Source organism: Pan troglodytes, chromosome 7, assembly GCF_028858775.2.
Source record: "Pan troglodytes isolate AG18354 chromosome 7, NHGRI_mPanTro3-v2.0_pri, whole genome shotgun sequence".
Classification (NCBI taxonomy): Eukaryota; Metazoa; Chordata; class Mammalia; order Primates; family Hominidae; genus Pan; species Pan troglodytes.
This window is the reverse complement of record NC_072405.2, coordinates 39,255,317-39,269,625: the sequence shown is the minus strand read 5'-3', so window position 1 is coordinate 39,269,625 and position 14,309 is coordinate 39,255,317. Positions and strand designations below refer to the sequence as shown.

Sequence of the window (14,309 nt, the reverse complement as noted above, 5' to 3'; positions counted from 1 at the left end):
CTGGGCAACAAGAGTGAAACTCCGTCTCAAAAATAAAATAAATAAATAAGCATGCAACTGCCATATGATCCAGCCGTCCTTCCCTTGGGCATTTTTCTCTGGCAAACAAAAAATGATGTTCACACAAAAACCTATACATGAATGTACACAGCAGCTTAATTTGTAATAACCAAAAACTGACAACCACCCAAATTTCTAATGAGTAAATGGTTAAACAAACTATGGCACATTCATACCATGGTATACTACTTAGCAATAAAAAGAAACAATCTACTCATATAACAACTTGGTTGAATCTCAGAGGCAGTATGCTAAGCAAAAAAAAAAAAAAAGCAATCTTTACAGGTCTCACACTACAAAATTTCATTTACAAACATTCTAGAAATGACAAAAGTATGCATACAGAGAAGAGAGTAATAATTTTCAGGATTTAGGGACAGGGTAGGAGAATGGGGGTGTGGGAGAGTTTCAGTATGAAAAAATATATAAAGGAGTGGCAGAAGGGATGTCTCTGGTGATAGAGCAGTTCTGTATCTTGGGGTGATTGTTACACAAATCTACGTGTGATCAAATTACATAGAACTACACACACAAGTGGATGTAAAACTGGTTGGTAAAGTCTTAATAAGGTCTGTGGCTTGTACCAATGTCATTTTCCTAGTTTTGATACTGGATTATAGTTACATGTTTCCACTGGAGGAAACTGGGTTAAGGGTACACAGGACCTGTGTACTGTTTTTGCAACTTCCTGTGAATCTAGATTCATTTCAAAATAAAAAGTTATACATCCACAAAATCATCATGTTATAAAACTATCAAAATTTCTACATCATATGTTATGAAACTATCAAAATTTGTAATAATTATTACAAATACTAAAATGAAAATCATTTTGGGGGTCAATAATAGAATTAAAAATGGGAATGAGGAGTGAATTGTTACTGAAATCAGCTGGTTATAGTGTTTTATATTGTTTTTGTCATTATGTTAACTTCTGTTGATAAGCTAAATTTAAGGGGCAAATTGTTAATTAGGTTCATTTATATGGAAGTTGCCTTAAACCTTCTATATAGTCAATCTTCATTATTTGAGGATTCCATGTTTGTGAATTTCCTACTTGGTAAAATTCACAATCAACAGTCAGCAGTGCTTTTTTGTCCGAACTTGTTACTCAGCAATGCTTTCACAGACATGCACGTAGGGGTCTAGAATTTGAGTCACCCAATGCATGCATTCTCATTTAAGGTCAAATGAGGCCATGCTCTGCTTTGTTGTTTCAGCTCTCATACTGCAATAAGTGTTCTTTTCCTAGTGATGGTGCTACATTGTTGTATTAGTCCTATTTTTTTAAATAAAAGATTTAATTGACTCACAATTCCCCATGGCTGAAGAGGCCTTAGGAAACTTACAATCATGGCAGAAGGGGAAGCAAACATGTCCTTCTTCACATGGAGTCAGGAGAAAGAAGAGCTCAGCAAGGAGGGAAAGGCCCCTTATAAAACCATCAGATCTTGTAAAAACTCACTATCTCAAGACTAGCATGGGGGTAACTGCCCCCATGATTCAATTACCTTCCACTGGGTCCCTCCCATGACACATGAGATGATGGGAACTACAAGATGAGATCTGGGTAGGGACACAGCCAAACCATATCAATTGTTAACATTTTTGTTGGTGATTTCACTACTTTAAATGGTCTCCAAGTGTAATGCTGAAGTGTGGTCTAGTGTTCCTAAGGTCAAGAAGGTTATGATATGCCTTACAGAGAAAACACATTTTAGGTAAGCTTCACTCAGGCCTGAGTTCAATGTTAATGTATTTCCAGGGAGAGGAGGAAGAAACTTGCCAATCTGTACATCAGGCCTCACCAAAAAGTGCTAAGGTAACATCTATAGTGCCTGATGAAACTCTGGGAAAGATAGAAAAGCAGCTAAATTTATAGATTCATGAGATTTCGTTATGGCTAATAAAAAAAACATAGTGGGCAGCATTGTTGTTAAGCTAGAAGCTGGAAGAACTTAGGTCACATTACCCAGAGTCAGGAAAATGTTAAACCCTTCTTGGCTAGTGCTATTTGACTCAAACATTTCAAAAGGTGATAGATGCAATATGAAAAATATTGAACTTGCAGGCAGATGGGTTCTGCAGATCGGGATGTTAAGAAAGAATTTTTTTAAATAACCAGCTAAATGTCACATAGGAAAATGGAAGAACAAGTTTTCAAAACTGATGAGATTGGTTTGTTTTATAAAGATGTTGGCAGAAGAATCTACATAATGCAGATGGCATTTTGGTGGTCAAAAATTTGACCAGGATCAGCACAGTGGCTCTTGTCTGTAATCCCAGCACTTTGGGAGGCCACGGTTGGAGAGGATCGCTTGAGCCCAGGAATTTGAGACTAGCTTGGACAACATAGCGACCCCATCTCTACAAAAAATAAAAGAAAAGCTAGCTGGGCATGTTGGGCCTGTGCCTGTAGTCCCAGCTACACAGGAAGCCAAGGCAGGAGGATCGCTGGAGCCCAGGAGTTAGAGGTTACAGTGAGAAATGATCATACCACTGCACTCCAGCCTGGGCTACAGAGTGAGAGCCTGTCTCTAAGGAAAAAAAAAAAAATTGACCAGATGCCCCAGTAACTTAACCCTTTCCTTTCCCCCAAGAACAGTAGTTTGTGACACAGTGTTTGTGACTCGATGTTGGTGGGAACTTTGTAGAATATAACTACCACCAATAACAAGAGTCAATTATATTTGCTCCTTGCTTTCCTCTGAGTTCACTTCCATAGGATTTTATCCTTTTATGCATCTATTTACTACAGCAATGGTGGAGATGCTCACTGTCCTAAGAAAGTCTGTTTCCTCTTTCACATGCCACTGTATCAGGCAGCATCTTACACACATGTTCTTGTACTTTTGCAAATCAAAATAACCCAATCATTTTCTAATGTGTAGATTGCCTTATCTTTACGTGGCAAATACTCATGCACTAACAGTAGCTGCCAGATTTGTGTAATGATGTGCATTGTACAGTCAGAGTTGCAACATCTTAAGTTGAAAATTCTGGGACTGTCATATCTGTATGTGTCAACTTTTAAGAACTCTTAATAGGTATGTGGAGAAAATCATGGTTCATATTTTCATTTATATCAAGTATAGGAGGTCTACATTACTGTTGTAGAATCTTAAATACCAATGGTTGCCTTATGTTGTTAATGAAAATTCCAGTACTTAGTTTTTTTTGTGTCTTAAAGATACAGTTGTCATTGTACAGATGTCCAATAATGTCATTTTAAATACAACTGCTTTCTCTTTTTCTACCTTTAGTTTACTTGTCACCTTGTTACACCAATAGTAGAGAGTATAGTTTTATACATGATACTCTTAACCAGTGCAGGCTTGATGTAAGCTGTGATCTGCAGTCGTTATGGCAGTTTGGGGATACAAAACTGGTTCACAATGAGGAACTGGAAAAAAATTTTACTGCTAAGAGGTAAGTTACTATGATCTAAACGTGTTTGAGATTTTGTTGTGTTTGTTACTATGGAGTTTTATGCTAATTCATTTCTACCATATGAGATTTAGTAAGTTATTACTAAGAAAACACAGATTATTTTTTGTTACATTCTCATAGTCTTTTGTAACATTGAAAGCCAAGTGTGAGATTTGATTAGTTTTATGTATTAATGTAGTGAGATTTCAGACACCTCCTTCCAATTTTTTAACCTTGATAAATTTTTCAGAAACATGCATCAGCACCTTTATTAAGCAGGCAATTTGTAGATCCCTCACACCTCCTAGATAATGTAAAACTGCAGTCGAAGTAATCAAAAAGTAACTTCTTTTTACTCTTGAACCCAGCCCTTAAGAGACTGGGTTGATGTTTTAATTTGAGAGGATTGTAGCCAGCTGTTTCCAGCTATTCCACTAGAACTATTCTATGTTGATGCCATTTCTCACACATAATTTTTTAAAGTACTTCTCCAGGTTTTTTGGAAGGCATATTATTGTCATTTTGATAAGAATAAGAGCATATGCAAAGTTCTCATTGTAAGCATTTTTAATTATAGGTATAGATTTTGTGTAAGCACAATTTAGCATTCCTATATTTTCTTCTAACTTGTCTCCTTTGCCATTTCTCACTGTTTAACTTAAAACCTAACTAGAGCTTGATAGACCCACATGTGGAACTCGTTTTGGAATGTTTTGGCTTGTTTATTTTAGAATTGATTCCTCTTGATTCAAACATGCTGCCACACTTGGTGTCTGTTTGGAGATTTGGAATTAATGGGAATGACAGAATTTGTTGTGGTATATTGCCTTTCCTCTTAAAAACACAGTTCTGTAGGTAAAAAGGACTGGGTATATCCAATGACTTCCAAGTTGAAAAACACTTTGATCAAAAATGAATTCCTGACACTGTTCTTTGGTTTTGCTTATTTTGGACATTAAAATTTTTGTCCTTTCAAACAAGTTATTTCCCCCTGTTAGTGTTATGGAAAAGTTAGAACAAGTACCCAGTGATAGGGCATGTTAAAACATTGTAAATGACCAACATGTATAGGATTTATTGTTTTCTTAGCTATTTGCCCAATTAGACAAAAACTCATTTGTTTCCCATAGTTATTTATACTCATTTTATGGTACTTACTACAATATATTGATTTGTGTCTCATTCTCCTAGTATATTTTGAGTTTTATCTTGTTTTTGTATTCAAAGTGCAAAACTGAGTCTGGCAACACAAGCCAGTTTGAATGGGTTTCTGTACTTGAAGTCAACGATAACCCAACTGGAACTGAATTTGGTACTGGGAAAGGGGTACTTGTAGGTAAGAGATTCTAAAATACGGATTTACTTCAAGAGAAGAGGGCAATGAGGAATCCCCACCCCTCCAGTATTCCCAAATGGGAAATTGGTGATAATCTGTACCTTAGGGCACAGATCCTGTGTTTCATGAGGCTGTAGTTTTTGAGAAAATTCCTACCAAAAACTCAGCATATTAGAGTGCCTTGACCATTTCCCGTTTAGACACAAGAAGTATTATTTTCTCAATCATAGAAAATTCAGATTCAATAAAAAAGAATCACTTTGTGGCCTAGTTTCACAGTTCAGCTTTGCAAGATTAGCTTGAAATAGGTAATTAATCCTTTCCAAAGTTAGGGTGAATATGGGTTTAAAAGGAATGAGATTTAACAGGGGATAAAGATGTGGTAAAGCACAAATCTGTTGCATTAAATCTTTCCCAAATAACTCCTTTTAAATATTTTCTGCCTAGTAAGTGGAACTACTCAAGTTTATACAGCAAAGATACACGTTGCTTAATGACAGGAATATGTTGTGAGAAATGCATCATTGGGCAATTTCGTCATTGTGTAAACATCGTAGAGTGGAATTACACAAACCTAGATGGTGTAGCCTACTTATACACCTCAACTATATCGTATACCTGTTACTACTGTAGACATTATAAACACTGTACACTTAGGCTACGCTAAATGTATTTTTTAATTTTCTCAATAATAAACCTTAGCTTACTGTAATATTTTTACTTTATAAACTTTAAAAGTCTTAACTTTTTGACCCTTTTGTAATAACATTTAGCTTAAAACACAAATACGTTGTGCAACTGTACAAAATATTTTTATCCTTATTCTATACACTTTTTTCTGTTTTTTGTTTTTTTTAACTTTTAGAACTCTTTATTTAAAAACTTAAGACACAAACACACACATAAGCCTAAAGCTACACAGGGTCAGGATCATCAATATCATTGACTTCCACCTCCACATCTGTCCCACTGGAAGGTCTTCAGGTGCAGTAACATGCATGGAGCTGTCATCTTCTATGATAACAATGCCTTCTTCAGGAATACTTCCTGAAGTACTAGCCTGAGGCTGTCTTACAATTAATTTATTTTAATAAGGAGAGATAATATACTCTAAAATAAAAAGTATAGTATACTAAATACATAAACCTACAACATAGTCATTTATTATTAACAAGTATTGTGTACTGTACATAATCATACATGCTATACTTTTATATGACTGGCAGTGCACCACCATCACCACATACATGAAAGTGATGCATTACGCTATGACATTGTGAGACCTAAGATATCACTAGGCAATAGGAATTTTTCAGCTCCATTATAATCTTACGGGACCACCATTGTATTTTTAGTTTGTCGTTAACAAAAATGTCTACTATGGCACATGACTGTATTTTAAATGCATTCTGGGGGTAGAAATTGATAGTTTCAAGTTGAAATCCACTATATGAAGTTCATTATAGATTGAGGGCCTTGGATGGTGGGAAGGTCCCAGAGGCTTGTTGCCAAGAGACAGACATTCTTACTCTCACCCATTGTCTGAACAAGATCTCCTGCTATAGTTACTAGCCTTTGGAATTCTGAGAGCAAGGAATCCCAGCTACTTCTTTACAGAAGGATATACTTGTGCTAAGGACAAGTTAATACTGACAATTGTTAGCATTCTTTACTTTTTAGAATTTAATTGTATTTTTTCCTCCACCATTGTATTTTGGGTTTAGATAATTTAAACCTAGCCGTAAGTCACCTAAAGGAACGTTGGTTATTTAGATCTATATCCAGATCTATTGGAAATGAAGGCATTTCATCCATGTGATCATCATGGATCTGGAGTTGGATGTAGTAATTCAGTGAGACTTTGGGTTGTTCCCTCCTTGTGAGATGGATTGAAAGTGCTTTGTGTGAATGAGCGTTTTTGGAAGTATATGTGTTAGAAGAAGGGTATGTGTGAAAAAGCATAGCCAAATGAGTAGACTGCAGTTTTCCTAACAATTCTAGATCATCTTTTATAATTAGCCTAACCATTTTTTGTCCAATTCCCCTTGCTTTTATGAGTTTATTGATGTACAAGCCTAGTCGTTATTTTTAAACAAACATAGCATAAGACTTGCTTGGAAATCCTGGGAAGGTGAAGTCTGTTTCTCTTCTGGTGGCTGTGAGCAAGGAAGCCTCGTTGCTACCAGCTTTCTTCTTGCGACCATCATGGGAGCTGGATGTGGATAAAGATAAAGCTGTGCACAGCAGAGGGAGAGTTGTGGGGAAAAACAAGTTCTTCGTATCATTGAGGGGCCAAGTTCAGAATCTGCGTGTGGTAAGCAGCATAATGCTTCCCCAAAGATGTCCACATCCTACTCCCCAGAACCTGTGAATATATCACCTTACATAGCAGAAAGGACTTTGCAGGTGTGATTGAGGTTACAGACCTGGAGATGAGTGATTATCCGAGGTGATATTAGTGGGCTCAGTTTAATCACAGGAGCTTTTAGTAACAGAAGAGGGAGGCAGAAGAATGGATCAGAGAGCAGAGATGAAAGAAAAAAGATATGAGGGGGACTCAGCTTGCCTTTTCTGGCTTTGAAGATGAAAAAAGGAGATTATGAGCCAAGGATTGTGGGTAACTTCTAGAAGCTGGGAAATGTCCTTGCTGGTAATTCAATTCTGCCAACTTGGAAAGAGATCCTCCCCTAGAACCTCAGAAAGGAACACAATCCAGACAGATGACACCTTGATTTTAGCCCAGTGAGAGTCATGTCTGACTTATCTGCATAACTAAAATAATAAATTTATGCTTTTTAATCCATTAAGTTTGTGAGAATTTGTTATAACAGCAAAGGAAACAAAGTCTTATATCTGGAGTTGGGTGGCATTAGCACATTTCTTAAATATTGTGGAATCCCAATTTCTCTTAGCTGTCAGCGTTTTGGTTCTTATATTGCACTTTGGGCCAGCTGGATACTGAGTTCTTATCACTAGCAATCTGATGGATTTGAAAATTATTAAGTTATCTTTAAAGATCTCCAAAGAAATAATTTTATTTTCTTTGTTATAAAAAGAATACTTACTTGAATACTTTTAATCTCTACTTTAGGCAACCCCCCACCCCATAGCTAAATACCTTGTATGAACTTGTGTTTCCGCTTAAACTTAGAGATAAAATACTTCCCAGAGTTTTATTTATTGCGCAAAAAATTACCTACTATATGTAGGTTGTCTTGGAACCTATTTTAAATGATGTAATTAACTATAACATAGGCATTCCATCCAAAGCACTTATACTTTGTTGTAGTTAGCTTAAATGAGACAGTATGGTAGCACAGAGTAAATTAAAAGTTCCTGGTCTACAAAAAGATATACAAGATTCCAATTCTATTTCTTCCACTCGGCTTCTCTATTATATGAGTTTTCTCATCTGTCTTTTACATTTATTTACTTAATATTTAATAAAATATTAGTTAAAAAGTAATGACCAAAATTAAAAACCCACAAGCAAGAGTATAACTACAAATTCTAAGACTTGAGTGTTGTGTTGATTTTGAGCTTTCCACCCCAGAGCTTAAAGTACATGCAGGGTTCAGAGGTGACAGACTTTGACATCTATCCCTCATTAGTATTGCTGCAGAAAAACATGGGGAAACATTTCTAGAAAATTATTCTTTTATGTATTTTTAAAATTTAAGATAATATAAATATTATTTTAGCACAGATTCTGATGCATATTAATGTCTTTTGGTAAAAGAGTACTTTGTATATGCTAGTTCTTCAGATTCTTACCCAGTTACGTTATCAAGCAGGTGAAGCTCCCTGCCTGATGCACTAGAAGTCAGTACTATGATACCGGGTTTTTGAGAAAAGAAAAGCTTTTATTGCAAGTAGACTCACAAGGAGATAGGCGGTCAAGCTCAAATCTGTCTCCCCAAGCTAGCTTTAAAGCAGTAGTTTTATTAGAAATGGTTTGGGGGTGGATCCTAGGATCTTTAGGTGATTGGTAGAAGGAAAGGGAGGTGTAGAAAGTCCTTGGGCATGCACAGTTGTCTCTTTATGCTTCCTCATGGGTCCCATGTGCAAATTTGGGGGGAGTTAGTATAAAACACACGGTGGAAACTCAGGCTGTGATGTCAGCAAGCTTATTGTGTATAAACTTCATTTGGCCAAAATGGTTCCAAATGATTTCAGCTGGTCTTGTTACAAGCGGAGGGAGTTTGAGTATTTCAGTAAGTTTTCTTATATGCCATCCTGCAAGCTTAAGAATTTCTGCTAGTCAATGGTTTCTTTAATTCTTGGGGACACAGTTTCAATTACATGTTACTGTGTACAGAAAAGAGTCTTTAGGCTCGTTTTACCTATTGTTTCTGAAATGGAAGTCTTGAGACTCAGAGTGTCTGTCATTTAAAATCGTGATTTAGATCCTGTCGTCTGAATAAATTTGGAAAGCCAACCTTTTATGCAATTTTTAGAGCCAGAAATAGATCAAAAACTAACTTTTTTATAGGTCATTTTTTTACTAACATATTTAGGCCCATTTTTTTTTCAAATATAGTTCTGAAGACATACTGAAAAATAAAAAGTATTAGTAGTATAATTACCAATACAAAACTCCAGGGAGTATTTTCTACTTCAATTTACAGAGGATTTTGAGCCCCGGATTAGATTTTTATTGTTATATTTGTTTCATTCCACTGAAACCCTTGTGATGATATAATGGTAGTCAGGAAGATGACCAGGTTAAAAAAAAAAAAAAAAGAATTTAGCCCAAAATATCCCTGGTGCCACTGTGGAAAAACCCTGCTGTAGGGTTTACATTATACATCTTTAATTTATTCTGTGTACCTTCAAATGTTACTTTTATGTATAGTGTAAGAATCTTAGACAGTGATCTTAGTGGTTCACGGAATCTGATGTCAAGTTGAAATCAAGAGCAGGAAATGCCAATTTGTGGAGCCAAAAGTTAAGGCTGACATTTCTAGGAAATAGAAGTGATCATTATCTAATCAGTCAGTCTTGCTTTTGTGGTCCTGCCTACTGTTAATGATGAGTCATTCTTGAAAATAAGTATTAATATACTTATGTGCATGGTATACTTCAAACACATTCTATAAGTGGTGTTCCAGGAAATAAATCTCGGAAGCATGTGGTTCTCAAGAACAATTTTCTTTTTGTGGTATATACATTCCTTTGCTAGGTTCTGTAGGTTCTCCATTGCAGATAATCATTTGGACCCTAGTGTCTGAACCACTCTATTGTACCACCTGGTGTGGCAATTTCTGCTACCACTACTCCTGAGCAAGCCATATAGAATATGTAATCTGCCAATTTTAGGGAAGGGATATATATTTTATATGTTTAAATGGGTTTTGTAATGGAAATAATAGAATTGGGGATTATCTATACTTCAGATTATAATCTTTCTGAGGTTGATTCCTAATTTTCTTTACCTAAGATAAGATCCTGTAATCAAATATTAGCTTGTTTCTCCCAGCTGTTACCTAAATCCCTGAAGAATGGAGAATGTCCCTAATAATTGATATATTTGTGCATGTGTGTGCGTTTTTGTGTCTATAGATGTGTAGAGATACGTAGATATAGACAAGATACTTTGTTTAGAAAATGCATGTTTTTCCCTCCATAACACAATTAACAAAAAATGTGAGCTCTGGAACCTGACAGACAGGAATTGGCGTGTATAATTCCAACTCTGTCATTTTCCTACTTCGGCAAGATTTAACTTTCTGAACCTCATTTTCCTCATTTTAAAAATGTCGATAGCAACAAAATAAACTATAAAAACTTCTTGGGAAGTTGAGAATGAAATGAGAAGATGCATGTAATGCTTAAGACTTGTACTGGTTACATTAGCAGCATTTAAGAAATGTTAGCCCCTGTTATTTTAGACCAGGGATGATGATGTTCATAAATCTTGGCTAAGTAATCCTGAATTTGTTCCTAAGATGATTTTCAACCAAATTTATCATCACAGTGTAGTAATACCTCTGAATATCACTACTTCTCTTGCTTTCTAACTGTGGTAAGTGGAGATATGTATCTTCTTGAAAATTTTGTTGATATTTATCTTTAACTGTATACATTGTTTTACTTTAGGTCAGAGATGCGTGAAAGTGGAAGACATTGCAGGGAACTTGAAGAACAGTTCTGCTTTTTAGCACTTCCCCAGAGTGATGTGGCCCAGATATATCAGAATGGAATAAGTACCAGAGCATCTACATTGAAGATACTAGGAAATCCTCTTCTTGGAATTTATATGTTTAGACATGTTGATATTGCCTTGAATTATTCTCATAGTCAAAGCATTACTGTAGAAAGTATTTTAATTTTTAAGGTAGGTATCATAAAACAAATATTAAGTATATGGACAGTTTGCTTTGAATTGACCTGAACATATTATCCTTTCGATATAAATTGTTAATGTTTTTAAACTGCAGTCTATTAAATAAGTAATAATTATATTTATTATTTTTGTCATCATTATTCAAAATTTTCTCCTTTCCTCTTTACCTGGGTGTGCAACGCAAAGCAAAAAAAAAAAAAAAAAAGCAAAGGCAGCCTTCATCTTTGTCTTCCCAATATATATTTTTTTTGTTCTAATTTACCCACCTCTCTTTTACTCTTTTTGTTTCTATCATAATAAGTACTATAGTGTTTTACATACCCTCCTCTAAAGCATTATATTATAATAATTTTGGTTTAAGCTAGTTATTTTTAAACTCCTGCAGTTTATTTTAGTTAATAGTATTGTATCAATGTTAAATTCTTAATTTTGGTGATTTTGCTATGGTTATGTAAGATGTTAACGTTAAGAAAAGCTGGGCACAGGGTATATGGGACCTTTGAACTATTTTGTGCTTGCGTGTGTGTGTGTGTGTATGTGTGTGTCAAAGCCTTGTTTATAGAAGAAAATAGCCACCATGTAAGTGTCCAGCAATAGTGTATTATGAAAGTATCATATATTATGTCTCTGGAATAAGAAGTATCCATTGCAGTTAGATTTATGGAGAATTTTTAAAGATATGGGAAAATGCTTATGCAATCATGTTTAACTTTTTAAATTTTTTAAAAATGAGATATCAAGATGATATAAAATGTGCTTAGTTGTTATGAGTGATGATCTTTGGATCATGACAATATAGTTTTCTGTACTTTCTAGTTTTCCAAGTTAGGGTTTTCCAGATATCCAGTGGTAAGTGTTCCTTTCCTTCCCTTCCCCTTCCCCTTCCTCTTCCCCTTTCTCCTTTCCCCTTTCCCCTTTCTCCCTTTTTGTCCTTTCTCCCTTTTCTCCTTTTTTCTCTCTTTCTCCCTTCCATTTTCCTTTCCTTTTTTTGCGACAGTCGCACTCTGTCACCCAGGCTGGAGTTCAGTGGTGCAAGCTCAGAGTGCAGCATTTGTAACTGTCGTAAATGAGATTGATTTCCTGATTTCCTTTTCAGATCAATAACTATTATCATATAGAAATACTACTGATGAGTGTTTGTTGATTTTGTATCCTGCAACTTTACTGAATTTATCAGTTCTAAGAGGGTTTTTTTAATGACACTAGGTTTTCCTAAATATAAGATCATGTCATCTACAAACAAGGATAATTTGACTTCTTCCTTTCCCATTTTGATGCACTTTATTTCTTTCACTTGCCTGATTGCTCTGGCTAGTACTTCTAGAACTATATTGAATAGAAATGGTTAAAGTGAGCATCCTTGTCTTCAAGATCCTTGTAAAAAGGCTTTCAATTTTTCCCCATTCAGTATGATATTAGCTGTAGGTTTCTCATATGTGAGTTTTATTGTTTTGAGGTATATTCCTTCTGTACCCAATTTGTTGAGACTTTTTGTGAAGGAATGTTTGGTTTTATTGCTTTTTCAGCATCTAATGATAATATGGTTTTTTTGTTTTTGATTTTCTTGATGTGATTTATCACATTTATTGATTTGCATAAGTTGAACCATCCTTGCATAGCTGGTATGAATCCCACTTGGTCATGATGCTGTTGAATTCAGTTTGCTAATCTTTTGTTGAGGATTTTTACATCTCTGTTCATCAGGGGTATTGGCCCATAGCTTCTTTTGTTGTCTTTGGTTTTGGCATCAAGGTAATACTGGCCTTGTGGAATGAGTTTGGAAGTATCTCCTCCCCTTCAATTTTTTTGAATAGTTTGATTAGAATTGGTATTATTCTTTAATGTTGGTTAGAATTTAGTGGTGAAGCCATCAGGACCTGGGCTTTTCTTTGTCTGAAGACTTTATTACTGTTTTGATCTTGTCACTCATTATTTATCTGTTCAAGTTTTCTTTTTCTTCATGGTTCAGTCTCAATAGGTTGGATGTCCAGGGATGTATCTACTTCTTTTGGGTTTTCCAATTTATTGCTGTATAGTTATCATACTAGTCTCTAACAATCCTTTGTATTTCTGTGGTTTCAGTTATAATGTTTCCTTTTAGTTTCTGATTTTATTTATTTGGGTCTTCTGTCTTATTTTCTTAGTCTAAGTAACAGTTTGTATATTTTGTTTTTTTAAAAACAAAGTCTTCCTTTGTGGTTGATTTTCTCTGGTAGTATGTTTTAATTCATTGCTTTTTAATTTTAGTATTTCTGCTTTTTGGTTACCCTAAGGCTTACAAAACACATTTTGTAGTTAAAACAAGTTATTTAAAACTGATACAGTTTAACTTTAATTGCAAAGAAAAAAACCTATACACACCAATTTTCTTTTCTTCCCACATTTTGAATTTTTGATAATCCCACAATTTATAGTATGTATATTGCTTGTCTCTTAAAAATTGTGGTTAAGTTTTTTCATTTTGTCTTCTTAAAAAAGATGGTTTATCACCGCATATTCTCACTCATAGGTGGGAATTGAACAATGAGATCACATGGACACAGGAAGGGGAATATCACACTCTGGGGACTGTGGGGGGGAGGGGGGAGGGGGGAGGGATAGCATTGGGAGATATACCTAATGCTAGATGATGAGTTAGTGGGTGCAGCGCACCAGCATGGCACATGTATACATATGTAACTAACCTGCACAATGTGCACATGTACCCTAAAACTTAAAGTATAATAAAAAATAAAAAATAAATAAAAATAAAAATAAAAAATAGAAAAAAAAAAAGATGGTTTATACACCATGGTTACAGTATCATATTAGCATCCTTTTGGTTTTGAACAACTCCTTTTAGTATCTCTTGTAGGACAAGTCTGGTAACAATAAATTCTTTCAGCCTTTTTTTTTTTTTTTTTTCTGGTCTGGGAAATTATCCCTCCTATTTCTTCTTCATTTCTGAAGGATAGTTTGCTGACTACAGTAAAAACTTTTTCTTTTCTTTTCTTTTCTTTTTTTCCCTGAGGACATAGCTTCAAACTCCCAGGCTCTAGCGATCCTCCTACCTATTTTTTAGATGTTTATATATATGTCTTTCATCAGATTTGGGAAGTTTTCAGCCTTCATTTCTTCAAATGTTCTCTCTGCCCGTTT

The 14,309-nt window shown here is 35.1% G+C and overlaps 1 protein-coding gene across 6 annotated transcripts in view; it reads left to right on the top strand.

Moving 5' to 3' along the window:
* The window catches only part of TEX15 (testis expressed 15, meiosis and synapsis associated), an 87,632-nt gene that overhangs the window by 39,999 nt on the left and 33,324 nt on the right, over nt 1-14,309 (top strand). For all 6 annotated transcript variants that reach the window (XM_054656628.2, XM_063817000.1, XM_063816998.1 and 3 more), the window contains 2 exons: nt 3,324-3,489; nt 10,925-11,162. In XM_054656628.2, the coding sequence (XP_054512603.2) occupies nt 3,324-3,489; nt 10,925-11,162 (404 nt within the window). The remainder of the gene's footprint in view (nt 1-3,323; nt 3,490-10,924; nt 11,163-14,309) is intronic.